The sequence below is a fragment of the Pelodiscus sinensis genome, chromosome 3 (genome assembly GCF_052426305.1).
Source record: "Pelodiscus sinensis isolate ZL-2025 chromosome 3, ASM5242630v1, whole genome shotgun sequence".
Lineage (NCBI taxonomy): Eukaryota > Metazoa > Chordata > Testudines > Trionychidae > Pelodiscus > Pelodiscus sinensis.
In genome coordinates this window covers 190286980-190308801 of record NC_143054.1, presented here as the reverse complement: position 1 = coordinate 190308801, position 21822 = coordinate 190286980, and the positions used below count along the sequence as shown (strand labels likewise).

General features: G+C 40.6%; 1 protein-coding gene across 1 annotated transcript in view; it reads right to left on the bottom strand.

The window, feature by feature from the left end:
* Positions 1-35: 35 nt before the first annotated feature.
* ESF1 (ESF1 nucleolar pre-rRNA processing protein) overlaps positions 36-21822 on the bottom strand; it is a 77023-nt gene continuing 55236 nt past the window's right edge. Inside the window, exons 11-14 of the mRNA XM_075925629.2 lie at positions 18860-18950; positions 3063-3139; positions 1198-1344; positions 36-365 (exon numbers count right to left, since the gene is read on the bottom strand). Coding sequence (XP_075781744.2) covers positions 66-365; positions 1198-1344; positions 3063-3139; positions 18860-18950 — 615 coding nt within the window. The 3' untranslated portion in view covers positions 36-65. The remainder of the gene's footprint in view (positions 366-1197; positions 1345-3062; positions 3140-18859; positions 18951-21822) is intronic.

Here is a 21822-nt window from a genome sequence, read left to right as displayed (position 1 = left end):
TCTGATAAATGCCACCATTTTACAAGAAGCACAGATTGGACTGAGGAAAGCCAAACAACTAGACTTTATTTTATTTTTTGTTTCTTCCTGGCTTGAAATTGTTCTGTTTTATTTTTGACAGATTTTATTAGCATTGATAAAGTAGGATCTACAGATTTCTTAGTGAGGTTTCCCTTCTTTCCAATTTCATTCTCCTGTATCTCCTTTGCTTTTGTAAGACTCTCCTCCTTTTGTTCTCTTCTGCGAGCTTTCTCCTCCAAAATTTTTTCTACTGCTTTTGTCTTTTTGAAGTTTGGATCAGAAGGATCCAAATTAAACAAGTGGGAAGTATAGAGTGCTTGGAACCTTGTATCAGCAACATTCACCTGAAGAGAAAAAAAAAAAAGAGAACCTATTTCAGTTAACCTTTCTACCAGTGAAAAATAATATTGAGAAACATACCAGAAAATATTGAAATAATATTTAAATGATAGAATATGTATGAGATATAGGTAACACTAGGTTGCTGAGTCAGATATATTTAAGCTGTAACCTAAACTTTAATATTTAAATTGCAATTGGTAATTCTCAGAATTTTGTCAAGTTAGTTAAATTAAACTATGTATTCATGGATGGTGAAGAATGGGGGATTCCTCTGTCCTTTGCATTGTGTGCAATGTGAAGTGGGCAAGTCAACAACATACAGGAAATATATACCTGCAAGCCCTGTATATCAAAAAGATGGACCAACAAAGACATTCCTTGTTGGTTAAGAATAAGTGAGCATGGAAGGAGTCAGTAGAGTCAGGCCATGAAATGGACAATAATATTCCAGCCAGCAAACTGTCTCCTTAAATCCCTATACACAATCTGATTTTGGGCCTTCTATTAGGGAAATTTTGCTTCTAATCTAAGCCATGTAAAGTGCACCCAGGTCCCATGGTGATAGGGACATACATGTGAGTAATAAACATTCAAAACCAATATGGACTGATCAAAGTTGTATCCTTGTTTGAGTCCAGCATTAGAGTATTAGCCTTTCACTTTGTAGGAATACCATAAAGAGGTTTATATTCAATTGCATTGTTAAAAGGTTGTCAAACCATATTACTGAGTTACAATTCTTACATCAGAATTCCAGTCCACTCCTCTTGGAAAAAAAGCAGAGATACCACTAAATTCTACTGTTTCAATACTAGGAATCTGTATTAGTTTTACCTGAAAGTCATCTTCTAACAACTCCTTCCTTTTCATTAGTAGTTTCTTTTTCTTCTTGCTCAGGTTCTGTTGTTCTACAATCTTCTCATAGTTAAAATGTTTTCTGTCATCATCCTCATCGTCCATCAGAAGCAATGCCATTTCAGCCTGTTACAATAAAGAGAGTCCATTCACATAACATCTCTTAGTGGCGTATGGAATACATGTGTTCCTTCTGAGACTAGCACTCCTGATTCCAAGGCTCCAGGGGAACAATTGTAATTTGTAAACAGATTGCAAGCAATTATAAAACAGAGTAATGTTTATTATAATATTTAATAAGTCTTCTAAAATATTTGGTGAACTGGTGAAGAGAAAAACTACAGTGTTATTCAATGAGTTTTATGCTCAGTGGTACAGCCCTGCAGGTAAAGGTTTCATTCTCATTTCCACAAAGCTGTTATATCTTTATTCAGTTTGTAGGATTATGACATGGGCTACATTCCACAACCATCTGTGCTTACCTTAAAGCATTTGTTTGTTTTTAAACTCTCATACAGCTGATTTTTATTTTTAAATAAAGAATAATCCAGAACAGTTTCTAATTAAATATAATCATCGTCACTCATTTTCATCTCCACAGTGACCATATGGTTAAACATTCCATTTACAAGAGTTGAGAGACCTGTGTCATCTCAACACAGATTTTTAAGACAGAAATGAAAACAATATTTCATTTCTCACTGGTAATTTCTTTTCTGCTACCAATGTCACTCTCAGTTCTTTTCATCTCATCTGGATGGCTAAAAACAAAATTAAGTTTTGAGGAAAAACACTGTAAAAAATAAGAATAGAAATGTAGCCCTGTTAGTCTGGTCTAGCTGAAACAAAAAACAGGACTACGTAGCACTTTAAAGACTAACAAGATGGTTTATTAGGTGGTTTTTGTTTAAATCAGATTTTTGAATGTTATTTAAATATAAGTTTTCTTTATAAAATAAAGCTGGTTAATATTAAATCTGCATTTAATACAAAATATGTTAAGGCCTAAATACAAAGAAAGAAACAAAGGGAGAAAAAAAATCTAGCTTGAAGTAAAGCTTTATAACTCTGACACTATAAGCCTCACAATGCATTAAGAGTATTACCCTCTGAAGGGTGAAGACGCCACACATGCTATTGCGTGTAAGAAATAGCCAAAGTCATCACAGGCATTAGGACTCACCCTCAAATTCCATGAGACCATCGTGTGTCTCCTGAGGGTTATTCACTGAGCCTACTGGCGAGGTGTCATACTCCTATTGTATAGCAGCTCTGTTCTCAAATTATAAATATTTATTTTTTTACCTATCATTCACTATTTTCTATCATACTAAAAATGTACACTTAAGAATATGAAAATATACAACTACTAGAAGACTTACCTAGCGGTGCCCAGGTCTGGCCTGGAATAGGGCTGAACTCCCTGGCAACAGACTTTGCACCCGAGGCTAGACCCAGATGGGGAGGCCAGGGTGTTGGCTAATGCCAGCCATTGGCTTCCCCCTGGGGTGCTTGCTACCCAACCCCTGGCCATTCCATAGTATAACTCTCTCCTACCAGACCCCTCCCTTTCCATTTATGAGAAACAATCAAACTCTCAGCACACCCCATTGTCCTGGCACAATCAAATCCTGACCTTTATCAACCAAATATGTCATCTCATCAAAGAATGAAATCAGGTTTGGCACAACCTGTTTTCTATAGAACCATGCGGATAGTCAATTATATTCCTATCAACAGAGTAGTCCTACTGAACTCACAGGAATTACTCACACACGATGAACGTGTGTTCTAAGAATTGGGACCTCTGTCTGCAATCCTTAATGTTTTAACACAAAAATTACCTTGTGTTTTTCTGTCTCTGCTTCTTTTTCTGGGGCACTTTCTTCTCTCTTGGATTTCTTTGATATCTTCTTTAAACCTGATCGGAAGACAAATACATGAGTATTAATTTGTAAGTATGAATGAAACAAATTACTATAGCTGCAGTATTTTCAAGTGCTTCTCAATCATCTGAAATTGATATTTCAATTTCAGAGAAAAAAAGCTTGAAAATATAAGAAGTCAGTTATGGTCTAGCAAGGATTTTTACAGAGAACAATACTCAGTCTACTGAGTACTCACACTGACAGAGTGGTGTCAGGCAAAAAAGAGACGGGTGTGCTACAACTTCTTCCATTTTGCAAAGAGCAGCTATGAGAACAGCCAGTACACAAAGCCACTTATTGTTCAAATCTTACACATTATAAATCCAAAGATAAATGAGTTTATGCAGCTACCCAAGTAACTGAATTAATGTGCATTCACTAAACATTCATTCCTTCCATTTAACTTCCCAGTATGGAATGGGACACTGTGACAGAAATATCTTAAGAAAAACAATTTAAATTCTTGTTTTCCTAATCTGCCCATTGATTATACTGGCAGCTGAACCAAACTCAGCCAAACTGAAGTCAAGATAAAGGCTATGTTGGAAGAAAAAAAAAAAAGCCAAGAAGACTGAAATTATTCTCCAAATTTACAGACAGGTGGTAAAAGTTTATAAAAAAAACATTTGAAAGAAAGATTATTGCAGAATAAAAGGGGACCAAAATATTGTAGGACTAATTTAAGATCATCTTAACTGATCTCGTTTTCTTCACCACTTACTATTAAGGAGAATCCTATTTACAAATACTATGCAACCAAATTTCTTTCAAGAAAGATTCAAGAACTACAATGTTATGAAGTAGAAGGGGAAACGGAAAGCTGACTGGACTAAATCATGTTCACCTTTGATGAACCCCTTTCCAGTAATATGTTACAGTCCTTTGGGTATATTCTTAAGAAACATATTTGGATCCACTCTGTTAAGCCAGATTTCCAGAAAAGAGATTAGAAATACAAACAGACCAAAACAAAAAGTCTAGTTAATTTGCTAATTATGCTATGCAACAGGGGACAGAATCTCTTGAGAAGCCCCTGAAATATTTTAAGTAATTTCCTTAAAAAAAAAATTCTCTCAACTGATTCCAAACAGCTTGCAGAGCTTGGATGGGTTTCTCAGAAAGTTTGGGGGAAAAACAAAACAAAAAACATAGAAACACCACAAAATCTTGGCTGCCAATAATAAGAACAAAGACGTACAACATCAGTTGTTCATCAAGTCCTGACTATTGATTCAGTATCTTCAGGGAACTGTTCAGGGCACAGCAAGTTCAAGCCCATCGGGAGGCCCCTATTGTGTAGGTGTTTGTTTCTACTTCTCCACACATCATTCAACTCTGTGTTGTACATTCAGAACTGAACAGGTTTGGGGACGACAGAGATTTCAAACTGGCTGTATCAGGGATGCAAGACTGGGGAGACAGAGGAGATAGGTATAAGGAGACTGAGAAAAGACAATCATAGTTAGGGCCCTACCAAATTCATGGCCAGGTCCCTCTCCCATGAAATCTGGTCTCTCGTGTGCTTTTACCCTATGCTATACATATTTCATGAGGGAGACCGTTTCTCAAATTGGGGGTCTTGACCCAAAAGGGAGTCATGGGAGTCACTAGGTTATTTTAGGGGACAGGTTATTACTCCACTTAATCTGTAGCTTTCTTCAGAGCTGAACGGCTAGTGAGTAGCAGCTGTAGGCCGGGTGCCAAGCACTCAAAGCAGAGCCATACCAGCGGCAGTGCTACCTTCAAAGTTGTGCTCCCAGCCAGCAGCCACCGTTCTCCAGTTGCTCAACCCTGAAAGCAGTGCTGTCGCCACCAGAAGCTGCGCACAAGTATGGGTAGTAGTATCAATCTTCCTTACAGTAAATTTGCGACCCTTCCCCCAACTCCCATGACTAAAATTGACCAAAATGGACTGAATTTGGTAGAGTTCTTATCATAAGGGATGCCAGTTGGAAACAGAGAGGAAGCCCTGTCAGAAGCAAAGAAGATCCGTATTATTATTATTTATTTGCATTACCAATAGCACCAAAATGTTCTAGAGGTCTAGGACCCCACTGTGTTAGGTGCTATACAAATAGAGGTTCACTGATGTGAGCAACTCTAAATTCCTACCAAGAGAGTCTCAGGTTGCTCACACTCACTTCTAATATACAGTATGGAGGAGGAGTAAGGAAAGCAAGTGCAGAACTAATTGCCTCCCTGTGGAGGACTGATTTTAATTAGGACTGTGTCCTCCCCACCCCATCTCAACCTAGCAATTGTAGTCTGTCAGAACCAGCCTTGGTCTTGTAGTTTAGTGAAATTAAGACTATTTGGTTCCAAAATTGTCAGATCTTTTGTCTTTGCTATTAACAATAAAATCTTCAGCACGTAGTCTTTAAATCAGGGCTGCTTTCCTAAAAGGTGTGCCATAATAATGTTTACCAAAAAAGAACACTAATTCCCCCTGCAGAATGGTCAGACTAGATTTAACAGATTTTACGACTGGGAGGCACTATTATATATTCATCTAATCTGACTTCCTGTATAATACTTCATAGAATCTCAACCGATAAGTTCTGCATTAAGTTTATAAACTTCTGTTTGAGCTATGGGACCACTTTTAGAAGATATCCAGCCTTGACTTAAATACTTCTAGTGATGAGAGTCCACCAATCACAAGGTAAATTATTCCAACGGTTAATTAAACTCACTACTAGTAATGTATGCTGTATTAATAGACTGAATGGGTCCAGTTCCAGCTTTTAACCACTGTATTTCATCATGCTCTTTTCTATTATACTAAAAGAGCTGTTGATTACCAAATGTATCTTTGCCATGTATTATAGATAGTGACCAAATCATCCCTTAACCTGGACTTGAACCTCTGTCAAATCCAAATGCTTACTTAGACTGTTTTAAAATTTGCTATGCCACTTTGCCAATACTTATAGGTCTATAACATACAGAAACTCCAGGAATGTTTTACTAACGGCAGTATGAGTCCCTTCCATATGTCTGTAAGACTGAAATCAAAGAACACACCATTTTTCTTTGTACACATTCTACTTCCCTTGCCTAATATGGTTGTCTACAACAGATTCCCAATCAGTACCCCTCGTTTGGATTTATTAAACAGAAAGTTGATCCATAGCTATCCCAGGTCCTATCCCTGTGAACAGTCAATAAATTTAAGGAAGGCAATAGTTTCTTTGATGTAGCATAACAATCCTGTTCCTCTACTGCCCATCTCTCTTTTCTAAAATGGAGTAATAGTAAAATCCTAGTCATGTGATTCAGCCCACCAAGTTTCAGTAATACTAATTACATCACATTTTCTTTTTCCTATATAATCATTTCTAAATCCTCCTCATGATTTCCCAGACTTTTCTCCTCTGTCACCCAGAAAAGTGGAATCCTTTCTATTGAAAAAGAGGTAGTTCAACTCATACTTCCTTTTTGTTCTCTATCAAAGATGAGCCAATGTTTCATAAAAACCAAACCATCAATGTCAGACCCTTTACCTAGCCAATAGTTTGCTTTTAACATTTTCTATTGACTATCTGCTCTCAGGGTATGTCTACACTGCATTCCTCTTTCAAGAGAGGAATGCAAATACAGAGGAACAAAATTGCAAATGAAGCGCAGATTTGAATTTCCTGCACTTCATTTGAATAATCGTGTCCAGGCGCTATTTCAAAACACCCTACTTCGAGAAGAGAAACACTGTCTAGACACGGTTATTTTGAAAGAAAACCCTTCTTTCAAAATTACCCTTAAACCTCATTTTATAAGGAGTAAGGTTGAATGCTTCTGAACATGTTGAGTATCTCCCAGTTCTCTTCCCTCTGCTGGTCAAAAACTGTCCATACTCTCTCATTTCTCCTGTTTTGTGTGGTCACAAACTGCCCAGGCCCTCTTCTCAGTTTTGCACTCTTTCCTGTTCCTTTGAAACAAAATTGTTTTCTGATTGGACTTGCAGTCACAATAGTGGGCTGTCTAAGAATTGTGTCTCTGATACTACAGAATCAACAGTTATTCTTCAAGATCACAAACACATGAGGAAAAAGTGGCTACTCTCTGTTGCAAACTCTTTTAAACCCCTGGTTACTTCTGTTCACCATAGGAAATCACTTTACAACTGGTTTATATAGTAGGGATGTTAAATTTTGATTTATTAACTAATGGAGTAGTCAATGGAATTTCCATCCACTACTCAATTAGTCAATAAGGGGTGGGGTGGGACACTCGCTATCCCCCCCAGTAAGAACTGCTCGCAGAAAGCAGAACGGACTCAAGCAGTCCCCCCGCTGGGCCTCCACTTCTCTGCCTCCTCTCCCATGGAGGTGGTGCTGGGGAGAACTGGCTTTTAAGCCGGCTCCCTCTATCACCGGCTCCTGCATCCCCCCTTGCTGCATCTATCCTGCACCCCACCCTCCTTGTTGCCTCTATCAGAGAGAGGCAGTAAGCAGTGGGGTGGGGGAATGACTAGTCGAGTCAGTACTCAACTGTCCAATAAGCATATGCTTATCAGGTAGTCGACTAGTCCAGGGGTTCCTAATCTTTTTGATACTGGGGACAAGTAAACCCATTCACAAGCTTTTGGAGGTTTGGTAATATTTGCATATTTGCATATTCATTAAGCAAATGATGACTATGCAAATAAATTGTTTCTGGTCCTCTCAAAGTCCCCAGTGCCAACTTCAGCAAAGCTTTTGATACGGTCTCCCACATTATTCTTGCCAGCAAGTTAAGGAAGTATAGATTGGATAAATGGACTGTAAGATGGATATACTGTCGGGCCCAGGGTTTCCCAAACTTTATATAATTGGAACCCAGTTTTTTTCCAGTACCTTTTTTTGCGGCCCAAAAATATAAACGCATATAAACTGGGTTGAGACAGGAGGTACAGGCTCTGGGGTATGAATAAGGGATTTAGGTGTAGAAAACAGAGAGAGGTGCAAGCTCTGGGAGGGAATTTGGATTCAGGAGGATGTGGAGAAGGGGATGATGGCTCAGGGAGGGGGCCCCAGGCTGGGGAGTTCTGGGCTCAGGTAGAGGGGTGGGTTGCAGGAGTTTGGGTTGGGTGTGTGAGGGGCTCAGGGCAGAGAAGTTGGGAGTATGATGGGCTCAGGACACAGATTTGCAGTGTGTGGATGGTGCAAGAGTGGCTGTGGCAGAAGACTGATGATGTGGGGGTGGCAGAAGATTGGGGCGAGAGGCTCAGGACAGAGGGTTCTAGTGTACGATAGGCTCAGATTTGGAGTCAGGGTGGGGAGTACAGGAGTGTTATGATGCTGTGGCCAGATGACAACTTGGCCCCAATTGGGGGCTTGTTAGCCAGGCTTCATTTTTAAATAAAATATTGTCAAAACACAAAAGGTTTCAGTTTCAGCATCGCCTTTATTTATGAGAAGGGAGGATAATCTTTTGAGTCAGGGGTCACTGGCCCACAGAAAAGTCAGTCAGGGCCACACAAGTGAGATACAAAAACACAACCCCTGCAAACCTCTCAAATCTCACTAATGTGGCCCCAACGGTGATTGTGGGTGCTGAGGCAGGGGACGGGTGCTGGGGCAGAATATTTGTGGGAGTCTGGGTGTGGGGCAGGGGACAGAGACCGGTATCTGGTGATACTGCAGCTGCATGCTGAAGCAAAGGAAGTGCACAGGCCGCTCCCCCGTCCCCCAAACAGCGGCGTGGTACCTGAAATGCTGGTCCGTCGCACACCTGATACCTCCCTGCACAGGGGGAGAGGGAATCCCAGACCGTGCCAGCCCCAACCACTGGGGCAGTGTGTGTCTTGCTCCTCTGTTCCCCATGGCAGCACACACTGCCCAAGCAGCCAGAGTCGGCGCAGTCCCGGATACCCACCCCCTGCCCAGCGCGCAATGGACTGGCGTTTTAGGTACCACACCAGCTGTTGGGGCAGGTGGGAGAGCAGCGCGTGCACTTCCAGGACCTGGTGTGAAGCTGCAGAACTGCCTCCTGACCCCACAAGAAGCCCGTGCTACCTCCGTGGTCCTCCCCAATCCTAGTCACTTTACCAGCTGGTGCTGGTTGGTGTGCTCGGCCTTCTCCCTGGATCCTAGCACCCGCCGGATCTAGCCCCGCCGCATGGAAGCATGCCCACAGAGACGCCGCAGGCGGCGGGTTCTTTCTCAAGAATCATGCATGCACATTTCTCTGAGGACCGGTAATTTTTTTCCCTAAGTACTGGGCCACAGAACACGCTTTGGGAAATGCTGGACTAGTCAACTACAGTAAAACTCCATTAGTCCGGCATCCAATGCTCTGGGACTCCTGATGGTCCGGCACCATCAGAAACCCGAAAGTGCTGGGGCAGCCGGACAGGGCTCTGCCCCGGGCTTCCTGGAATCAGCCGCTGATCTGTTTCAGCAGCAGCTGAATCGGGGACCCCTGGGGCAGAGCAGCTGGGGTCCTGCCTCTGTCCCAGGCGTCCCCAAGAGCAGCTGGAGTGCTGCTGGGTTGGTGCCGTAGCGCCACCCCTCGGCACTGCGGGACCAACCCGGCAGCACCCCAGCTGCTCTATTGCAGGCATCCCCGATTCACCTGCTGCTGAAACTGACCAGCAGCAGCTGAATCAGGGACGCCTGGGGCAGAGCCGGACTATCGTAAGGGGGGGCTATGAGGGGTCTGAGGTGGCATCCCCTCCCACCCCACTCCAGACTCCTCGTAGCCCTCCCTTCTGATAGTCCGGCATATCTGATAATCCGGCACCCCCTGGGTCCTAAAGGTATCGGATTATCAGAAGTTTACTGTAGTTGCTTACATCCCTATTACACAGCAGGTTAAATCATTCCCTCACTCAGAGAGAAGATTCTAACACTGAGCCTGATCTATGTCAAAAGAGCCCCAGTCTCCCAGCTCTTACAGAGACATAGCCTTCTCACCCATCCTATTCAGAGCCTTGAAAGCCCAGCTACATAGCCCTGGAAGACACACAAACTAACATACAGGCAGACCAAAAGCATAATTAACCAAGGCTTTTATCTCCATGCACAGAATCCACAGATGCTAATCAAAACCTTTTAGTCTCTCCCTGTTCCTTGTATGATTGTAACAATCAGTTCTGGCCTTAAAAGGTGTTGAATTGCATAGTTAACAGTTTGCAATTAACTAGATCCTACAAAAAGAAATAGAACACAAAATAAAAAAAACAACCACCCAAATTTGATTTTTTTTAAAAACTTTTGGTCACGGATTCTAACGTGCTATAAAAAAAAAAAAACCACCTTAGAATTGTAATTGCCAAATCCAGACATTATTTCTTAATACCTGGCTATATTACTTGCTATAGAAAATTTTGGAATAAAAACACAGCAATCACTGTGCTTCATATTTACATGGTTTCTTTAAATCAAAATGAACAACAATCAACTCAATTGTCTCCTGAAATCACTTGTTCAGGTATAATAAAAAGCAGAATGCTGTTAGGATAATTCTAATCTCCCCTTCCACATAATATAAATCCCTCATGCAATATTATAGGGTATTCTGCCATATTCATATTAATTCTTTTTCCACATGTTTCAACTGACATGCAATCACCGTTTCGTCTCTTTATGAAAATAACCACTAGTAAAAGAATACAAGTCAGATACTTAAGTACATTACCATCCATAAAGATTTCAGAAGTATTTTTGGTTTGCATAATATACAAATGTATATTTGACACAGTGATTTTTCCATTTGCTTGAAATTTGATAGCATTAACCCTGCCTGTCCAACACAAATTGCAGAATATAGCTAACCCTAAATGAAGCATTTAAAACTTGGTGAGCATAATACAAAAATCAGATACTAAACTTTTATTAAGATTTGCTTAGGAATTCAGGTACAATATTCAAATTGGTACAAAATAGGTTCTCAAACATTCTCAAAATATTTCCCACTACAAGATTTATCTGGTATCACTTGAGTCCTCAACTTAAATAAGTTTTATTTTTCATCATTTAAATGATTGCTCTGGGGCAGGACTGAGGGGTTCAGTATGAAGGCTGCCCTGGGGAAAAGAGGACAACCCTAGCCCTCTCCCCATATGACGTTAGCTAAGCCAACAGAAGCATTCTTCTGTCAGCATATTTGTGTCTACCCCAGAGGTTTTACAAGAATAATAATGCTGAAGGAGGAGGAAGGTGATTTTTTTTTCAAACTCCTAGCCAAAGTAGCTATGCTGGTAAAACGTTGTACAGACTAAGGGCAGATCTACACTGAAAACTAATATCAGCATAGCTACATCTCTCGGGGAAATTGTGAAAAAATCTGAAGCAATCTGTTCTGTCCTTAAAAAGCTATACACTTACACAGCTGATAATTTGGGTTGCATAGCTACATTTTCCCAGGGAAAATTCACATCCAAGAGATGTAGATATTCTGACCTAAACCTCACTGTAGACAGCACTAGGTCAATGGAAATATTCTTCATCAACTTAGCTACCACCTCTCAGGGATGCGGATTAACTATGGTGAAGGGAGAACTCCTGTCACTGTAGCACTGCATCTATGCCACTGTGGAGCATTTTATGACAGTCAACCTCCAATACAATAAAACATTGCTAAATTGCATCCCCCAAAATTAGCATCCACACAAATTGCAGCCTTACCTTACCTCTCAACAAAAATGTAATACCAGAGCTCTAAAGTGGTGTTTCCTATTAACAGAATTAGGCGTATGTGGCTGCACAGTATATTTTAGAAGTGCTACATAACTCAGCTTCACAATCTAAGTTTTTATTTTGAATATTAACTATTTAGATATTACACTTATGTCTACTTTAGCATTTTGGTGGGAATCTTCCACTACGACAAGCACATCTCTGCCTGTGGTAGTAATGGAAACAGAGCATAGACTGAGGATAAGACACTTCTACTACTGTTTTTAAGAGATGTCCACGAGTCAATACAGTGGTAACATTGTGAACTTAACTAATGCAGTAATGTCTTCCTGATTCTGCAGGCTAAAACAACATGTCAGAGAAGTATGAACTGGTCCCATTGGTCTCAATGGCAAGTTAACTCTGAAGCCCAATGACAACAAACTGTCAATTATTTCAATAGAAACATTGTTGAATGATATTGGAGTGTGATGCAGTAGGAAAACTAGTTGTTAAAGAATTGCAGAGGATGAGAAATATAAAAGCTCAGAAACTCTTTCCCCAAAAACTTGAAGTTGCCTCTGCTCCTTCCCCTAATCAAGAAAGAAAGAAGAGATACACACTATCTCAATACAAAATGTTAAAATGCTTCCTAGATATCAAAAACTCAGCCTCCTCTGCTCCTCTTTTGGTGCCAAAAAGGCCCAACTGTCCTATATCCATATGTCAAGATGTCCAACTTCTCCAGACAGATTCAATATTGTGCAATAGGGTCTCTCTTAGTCACTAATTTGAACCTGAAAGTTCCTACTGGAGTTAAGTGGCGTATAACTTAGTAATAGATTCTATGATTGACAAATAACAAGAACTTTATTGCAAGTTTTTCTGAAGCCTCAAAAATCCATAACAATCTGAAGGTCCAATTACTAAATTGAGAGTTGCCTTAGAAATTAACTAGAATCAGAATTAACCAAACATAATTTTCATAAAATTTAAAAAATAAGATATTTATTTTCATCTGAGAGACTGCGAAGGATTAATTCTTTATGAAAAAAATCTTTAATGTTCTTCTTGCCTATTCTGAAGCTTCACAACAATCTCTAAAGCAAGGGATCACTATCAAGTTGAAAAGCCTACTCAGCCTTTTATCTTTACAAGAACACAAACTGACAAATCATTCCATATTAGGTGGACAAAATATTAATTTCCATTTGAAACCCCTAGGAAAGACATACACTAAAGTTGGCTCTTTATTTTACTTTGATAAATTAAAACTCAATCAGGTAATGGCAACATTTAGAAGATTTTTTTCTATTAACAACCAAAGTTGATCAATTATTCTTTTGAACAATACTGACCCATCATTTACCTTTCAAAGGGGGGGGGAAGCAAACTTCTAACACACATATTAAAGGATTGTCTACATGCACAGTTACACTAGTCTGAAATATATGATTTCAAATACAATTAGCTACATGGGTACAAAAACCTAAGTTATTTGTTTTAGTTTAAACCAGGTTTTTTTTTGTTTGACGTCAGATAAAAATCTTCTTAAATAATTGATTTTATTTAAATAAGATTGTTTAAATACATTATTTTTAGAAGTGGAAACCTATTTAAAATTGTTTGAAATGTTGAAAACCAATACTAAAAGCTACATATTAGCAAAAAAATCAAATAACTGAACTGGTTTAAGTCACTTGCTAAACACCTGGATCCCGGGTTTGTTGAAATACTAAACCAGTTTTTTTTTTTTACAGCAGCAGCCTTTTCTGCAGGTGCAGAGAAAATTCTCATTTCACTTTATTTTTTTTTTTAATTAGTTCTGTTAATGACTGGTTCTTTTAAAATTGAGAAACCAAATGGGAGTTGAAAAAAACAGTAATGTGGTTCCCCCCCCCCGCCCTGTAGGTATGAGAAGATGAAACCAACTAACTCTAAAATCTTGAAAACCATGGGGAATGAAACAATTAGTTGAATACTTCCTTTGTTTTACTTTAATACATTTTTTTAAACAAAAACGATGTCACTTTGATATTTTTTTCATCTATAGCTAGCACTTTCAGATAGTTTTATTTAACTATTAATAATTTTAAATACTGTTATTGTGCATTTTAAAATGAATTCCAATTTCTATCCAAATACAGTTTGCACAAACCAAATAATTTGCATAAACTATGAGTAAAAAATTAATCTAGAATATAATAAATGCATACTCACCATTTTCTAACAATATAAAATTAAGATTAAGAAAAAACACGCATTAAGCTACATAATGCAAGTGTGACAGTGTTGCAAAAACACAAACAACATTCTGGGATTATTAACAGAAGTATTGTAAGCAAAACATGAGAAGTAATTCTTATTTCCTGAAATGTGGTATCCAGACCTGGACACAATATTCCAGCGGAGGCCTAATCACATATAGAGTAGATGTGGACAAACTGGAGATGGACCAGAGAAAAGCAACAAAAATGATTAATGGTCTAGAAAACATGACCTATGAGGGAAGATTGAAATAACTTGGTTTGTTTAGTCTAGAAAAGAGATGACTGAAAGCTTTTATCATGTCCTCTCTCAGGTATTAAAAGGTTGTTAACAAGGAGGAAGAAAAGTTATTCTCCTTAATCTCTGATGATAGAACAAGCAGGTTGGATATTAGGAAAAACTTCCTAGCTATCAGGGTGGTTAAGCACTGGAATAACTTCCCTAGGGTGATGTTGAATCTTCATCATTGGAAATTTTAAAGAGCAAGTTAGACAAACATCGGTCAGGAATGATCTAGACGGTGCTTGGTCCTGCCATGAGTACAGGGTGTCTAGACTTGATTACCTCTCAAGGTCCCTTCCATTTCTAGTAATCTAGGATTCTATAACTGCTTTGTCAATCTAATTGACTGTTATATGAAGGAATATTGTCAATTCTTTTAATATGAAAGTTGCATTGTTACAATACTGAGCATTGGTCTTCTGTTTACAAGATATGGCCTTCTTCACCTTTGAACTATTTGAGGTGGGAACATTCGGTAAGAATGACCTTCAAAGTGTCACAACTGAGATATTCTTTTAGGAGTCACTCAGGCAGTTGCTCTGTGCAGAATCTGGGAGCACAGAGGTTTCTGTGTGAGGTGATAAGTTATTGTCAAAGGTGCAGTGTATATACATTTTTATAAATTGTAAGGAGGAAGGATTATCACTGACCCACTATAATGAGTTATTGGTTCCTGTGCAACAGAACTGGCTAGAGTATCTGCAGTTCAGGACACAACCAAAAACTTGTGTACAGTTCTGAGGAAAGCTGAAAAGCATTTCCCAAGGGGCGTTTCCTGTCTGTCTCATGCTGGCTGCCTGAGTCCCAAGAATAAGAATCCTTTAAAAAGAATTACAGATCAGTAACCTTCCATTTTGCAACATGTGCCACATCCATTATATATTTTTTAAAACATCTTCTTTAATGGTCTTGGGTTTCCTAATCACTAGGAAATGAAGTTTATATATGTTCCTAGAAGTAGCGTGAGTTAGAAGCTTGTGAAAATCATGTGCAATATCTAGGTCAGACCTGTTTATTTTCTAAATGCCACATTCCCGAGAAATTATTCAAGAGCAATTCCCAATGCCCACATAAGCATACAAACTGCACACGTTTGGACAAAATAAAAACACAGAAAATCTGCTACATATTTAATATTAGATCATCACAGATTTTCAAAGCCTGCATAGTCCTCCATTTCTGAGTTGTTTGCCATGACTGATTAAAGCATGTTATACACACACTAGAGTTCCGTTTACAGAAAAAGGAGTGCTATTTTCTAGAAATTGTTGCAAAATCTTAACATTCTCAAAGACAAAGAAACAACATGATCAATTTATGCATAAAATAAAAGCCTTAGGCCATGTATCTGGGAAATCACTCTATACTGGCATGAACAATTACCATAAATCTAATATCAAGCCATTTGCTATCCTATTAATCCAACACAGTTTGTTTTTTTCCCCCCCTCAAAGGCAACTTCTTGAAGCAGACTACCTTTAAGTCAGGGCTTGGCAAATATGGCCCGGGGGCCAGATTCAGCCCACAAAGCCACCAGATCCACCCCATGGACCACCCTGCCGGGACTCTCAGACACAGAGCTGCCACAGGTTTAAAGTGCAGTTTGGCAGCTCTCTGCCCTGGAGGAAGGGGGAGGCTGTGTGTGATCTCTCCGCCTCCAGCTTAATCCTCAATACCTATTGGCCAGAAAGAACTGGCCAAAAGGAATTGACCCCAGCCAATCTCTCAGCTCCTGTGTGCTGGAAATAGCCAATAGGAGCTAAGAGATTGGCCTGGGAGATGGGGGCAGCACAAGCCTTTTCCCCCCCACCCCCCTCCTGGAGCTGCAAGCCACATGGAGGGAGCAGCCTGCAGCTTTAAGTCATCTGGAGCTGCAGCAGGCAAGGAGCCCTGTTTGCCTTAAGGATGCTAGCCAGGAGTCGCTTAGGTAAGCGCCTCCTAGCCAGAGCCTGCCTCTGGCACCCTGCGCCTCAACTCCCTCCCCCAGGTCACCATCCAAACCCTCTGCATGCCCCTGACCCAAGTCACAACTCCCTCCTAGACGATGTACCCATTCCTACATCCCTCCCCCAGGCCAGAATCCTCTCCTGCACCCAAACTCCCTCCCAGACCCTGCATCCCACTCTCCTGACCTAGGTCACAACCCCCTCCTGCACCCAAACATCCTCTCAGACCTCACACCATCTCCTGCACCCCAGTCCCTTACCCCATGTGGCCTTCTGTACCCAACCTCCATCCTAGACCCCACACCTCCTCCACAGAAAAGTGCAGCCCTTGATCACTTTCCAAGATCTTGGAGTGGTCCCCTCCACCAAAAATTACCACCCACCCCTGCTTTAAGTGATCACTGCAGTTATGTTATCAGAAAGGCCTAACGAAAACCAACTTCAGAATTAAGAAAGGCAAAACATTTACATTCTTTCTACACCAATACCCGGGACAGAAACAAGCCTCTTCCATTTGTCTGCTGCTGTTACCACCTGGGGTTGGCAGTGTTTTCTGCTTGGCACCCATTTTTACTTGAACGGCAATCTGGTTCCAATACCAAGAGCAATTTTATTTTTAACAAGGCTAGATGGTTAGTGTGACAGACTGACAATATCCTGCAAAATCCCAGACAAACCTTATGGAATTAAGATCAACTGTACTGAATTAGATTTAATCTTGTTGAATTAGGGTTAATACCTTTGGCTCCACTGTATTAAAAACGTGAATGTACATGTGTTACTGGAAATTGTATGCACCTCCTAAGAGGAGGGGAATGTCAATATAACGTCTCTGATTATCAGCCATTGAAGCCATTCCCTACATAGGTATGTCCATACTCCTTCAAATGAGATTCTCCAGGACCCAGACAAACAAACCAAGTATTTTTTGGATGCACAGCTGGGGGGTTTTCAGGCTCGGGGCCTTCTTCCTGATCCAGCAAATGAAGAAGTCCCCATGTCCAATAAAGGCCTCGATTCTTTACTCCTGATGGCATTCTGTTCAAATTTTGCACACCGTATTTTAAAATTATGCACATTTTATCTGTCAATAAATAAGTGCAAAGGCTGCTGCATGACAGTGGAGAGCACAAGTCACTAGCTGCACAAAAGTGGGCCATCACCCTGCTGAAAATACTGGGAGAAATGTCTTCCTGACATTCCATACAATACAGGACAAGATGCACATGCTATCACAAACATGCAGCGCCCCCACTTCTCATCCCTGGGACAAGAAAATCAGTGATCAGGCTGCACCTGATGTTGCCCAATCCTGCCAGAAACACTGTGGGACCCTGACGCTCTGACCGGGCAAGCAGGCTCAACCAGGCAAGAACCAAGTATGAAAGGGTCAATGTGGGGGGGATCCAGGTGTGTGGGGAGACAATTCTGTGTGGGACAATCTGGGAGTAGACAGCTCAAAGGAGGAGTCCGGGGGGGGGGGGGGGAGAAAGATACAATTCACAAAGGCTTGTGGGGGGCGGGAAGTTCCAAGTATGGGAGCAATGGGACTCTGTAGGGGCTTCCAGGCGAAGGTGGCTGGGGCTCAGCAGAGGGGTCTAGGTGTTGAAGGAGGGGGATCAGCAGGGGATCTAGGTGCCAAGGGGAGTGGGGCTTGGTGGGAGCTAGTTGGGGGTCAGCAAAGAAGTGACTGCAAGCAAACAGTCTTGTCTCCGGTAGGAGCAACACGGTTAAGGCAGGCAACCGTGGAGCCTGGAAATACTCCAACCAGAAGGGAGGGACACATGGGTCTACACACAAGAAAGTCAATGGCTAAGGTGGCAGAAGACAAACAGTTGGTGTTCAGGCAGGACCACTGAGGGGAAATCTAGTTACAGTTGCCTCAACTGTGACAAATATTGCACTCATTCTTCCCCACTTCATTCAGGCTGGGACTAGCAGTTACATCAAGGTGCAGCAGACAGGGTTAAGAGGGTGAACAGTTCACCCAAAGTAAGGATGCTTGAATCCTCACCCATTTTAACCATCACAAATCTTCTTTGATCTTGAAATTTTTTTCCCATTTCCCATTTCCATCTAAAACTAAAAAAGTTGAAGTGATTGCCACAACTTCTGGCTCTTTATCATCCTCTACAACTTTTGCACTCCCAGTTAGTGACTGAAAAGCTTAAGGGTAGGAGCTCAAATTCCACCTGGAAATGTACATAACATTTTATCTACTTATCTCAATTATTCAAACCTCAAAGGGGCCTCATCAAAGCTGTTCAACCCTGTGTTTCTGTTTATACAAAGGGTAAAATTTCTTCAGCTTTCAAGGACAAGCAAGTTCTTTCTTCTTCTCATGGTGCATTAAGAGGACTAACTGATAGGTCTGACTCCCACATAGCCACTTTCTGGCAATGGCCAGTTGCTCATTGCTGAAAATACTGGAAGAAATGTCTTCCTGACATTCCATACAATACAGGACAAGATGCACATGCTATCACAAACTCCGTATCACAAATTTCACACATGAACCCTGGTATCCGAGTCTTATTTCTATACTTTATTTCTATAGCCTGTTATTTTAAGTAAGAATACGTTAAATTTAAACAAGTGAAAATTACTTTCATTGACCCACCTGTTTTCCCAAGTTCCTCAGCAAAGAATGGGTCATTAACATCAACATCAGATGGAAATTCATCTTCACTCAATTCTTCCTTGGCAGTGGTCTATAATAAAATACAGTGATTTCACTATTTCCATTACTATGCCATTAATATAGAAGTTTTATCTAAATGAAACAATTTCTGGTACCTGCTACCAATTCACAAATTTAAGGATGCAATCTGAATGGCATAGATCAGGGGTGGCCAACCCACGGCTTGCGAGCCACATGCTGCTCTTCAAAGGAAAAATTGCGGCTCCCACACCCGCAACTGTTCTGTGTTCCCCTGCTCTGACCTTTTTCCTTGTCTGGTCAGGGCACCACTTGGGGCAGCGAGATCTTACACTGCAGCCGACGGAAGCCTGCTTGGGCTACACACAGCTCTTAAAGGGACAGCAGGTTTTTTGTGGGTTGTTTGTTTTTTTGGGGGGTGGAGGGTGGGCTCAACAACTTTGCAGCCAATGAAAGCCTGCTTGGGCCACACACAGCTGTTAAAGGGGCAGCGTTTTTGAAACTTTTTTTTTGCTCAACAACTTCTTTCCCTCTGCTCTTTGCGCTGTATCCATCACTATTTTGGCTCTTTGTCTCTAACAGTTTGGCCACCCCGGCATAGATTTTAAAAAAGACACCATAAATTAAGAACTAAGGTGAACGTAAATCTGTATGCAACACACTGAACTATAAATCTTATGTACACAATAAAGCAACGTAACTGACAAATTCAAAAGTCTTTTAAGTCCATAGAAAATATCCTGTATGAACATTCTAATTAGTTGTAGGATCAGAAGAAAATTTTTGGTTCTCCATATACACACACAATATTTTTAAGTTAATGATTCAAGGAGATCAATAATGAGTAACATCATTCCACCCAGAGGAGTGGACAGTATGCTCAGCATGTTTATGAACTACAAAGGAGATAATAGGTCCTTTCTTCTCTACAAGAGGAAGTTCTCATTCAGGTTGAAGTTATTGTCAAAAAAAGCACATCTGCTCAATCACACCTGCTTCATGATTGCCTGTATTTTATAAACAAAGAATATAAACTCAACAAATTTAAAAAGTTCACAATACTTACTGGGAGATTTATAAAGTCTGCAGGTCCTATTTAAAATAGGAATAAAAAAAGTAGCAAATATCCTCCAGAAAAACCTTCCTTAGGCAAAAGTGTGGGTAAAAAACTTTAGACTGTGCCCTGAAGTTTATTATATATGGGTTTAAACTTTTAGGGTAAATAAGTCAAAGAACTGAGGGCCTTTTCCTTAGAACACTAAGCCTCCAACATATGAGAGCCATTACCCTGTCATTTTTAGTCAGGTAAATGAGAATCTTACACTAGCAAGAGTTGCTGTAGCCTCTAGAAACACTATTTAACACAAGTAGCCACACTGCTTTCAGTTTTTAGCAGTTACTGATCAGATCCCATTTGTAACTCATTAGAAAAATGGAGAAATACACTGACAGCGTCACAGAAGTTATTGTAATTAAACTGCTATCTCGATGTGATGGGGTCTATCAGCCTTTGCTGTCTTAAGCCCTGACACCCTCTGCTTAAATGAAACTTACTTGGGCGGGGATAACAAGATGTTCTTCTCCGTAGGCCCGGAAGGAGCAGGAGGAGACACAGATTGACAGGGAAGCAGAAAGCCAGTTAAAAAGGCTTGTCTGCTTCTTCTGAGGTAAGTGCTGGGTGAGATTAGGACCATGGAAGTGATCCTCAGAGCTAGTCCAAAACCCCAGTTCCAAGAAAGGTCCTTTGTTTAAACACTGCAACAAAGCAGTTGCCTTTTCTATTTGTTTATTTACAGATACAGACAACCTACTTCTGACTTTATTATTTAACAGTTCAAAGACTTATGCCAAGAATATGTAAACTGAGGCAGGGAGCACTTAAAAGGCCACCCTTCACCAGCAGGAGGCATTATGGGAAAACCACATCTGTGATATGGGGATTGATTCAGAATGAAAGAAAGATACAGGGAAGATTAGGCAGAATATTAAAAAAAAAGTCTCCCTACATCCATGTGTTACCACTAGAGATGTAGGCAACTAGTAGACTACTCAATATGCCTAGGCTTATTGGGTAGTTGAGTCACTACTTGACTAGTTGCTTCCCCACAGCCCTTGCTGCCTCTGTATGGGGGGGGAGAGGAAGAGGGCGGGGAACAGCAGTTGGTGTTGGAGGGAGATGATTTAAAAGCTGATTTCCCCCAGCACCATCTCCTCAGGGAAGCAGGGTAGGCAAAGGTGCAGTGGGGGAAATGGCACGAGCGGAGACTCAAGGAGTCCCTGCTGACACCAGGTCCGACTGCTGCGCCTTAGCCTTTTAAATGTTGGGACCTCCACCCCCACTGCGCCTCTGCCCTTTAAATGTAGTAAGAGCCAATTAGCTGATTAGTCGACTTTTAATATCCCTAGTTACCACCACAGAAATCAATTCACAAATTCCTTTGGTAAATGAAAAGGCAAAAAAGAACCAGGGTAGAAAAGCCAGTGGCCGTTTTTGTAATTTATATATCGAAATATCCCTCAAGTGTACACATCCAGTTGATATCTGAGCAATTCCTCAATGCTGTTCAAAATGTTTATACTGCTAGAACTTTGGGAAACTGAATTTTGGGCATCTCAATCAGAAGTCTTGCTAGCCAATCATATTTTAGCAACAAATTTAATTGCTTAATCATTCCAGAGTGTAACAAAATTCTAAGATCAAAAGGTAGATTTCTGGGTAGATGCATGTTTATGTTCCTTTAATCGTATAAATTTATGATATTTAACTCTGGCTGCCAACGACAGATGAAAATACGTGAAAGCCTGTTTGTTCTGACTAGCATTACCTGGAGTATCCTCCTAATGCTCTAGCTTTGGTAAGTTACTTGTAAACACAGTCTCTAAATGAAGGCACACCATATCATCAGCCCTCAAAATAATTCTAT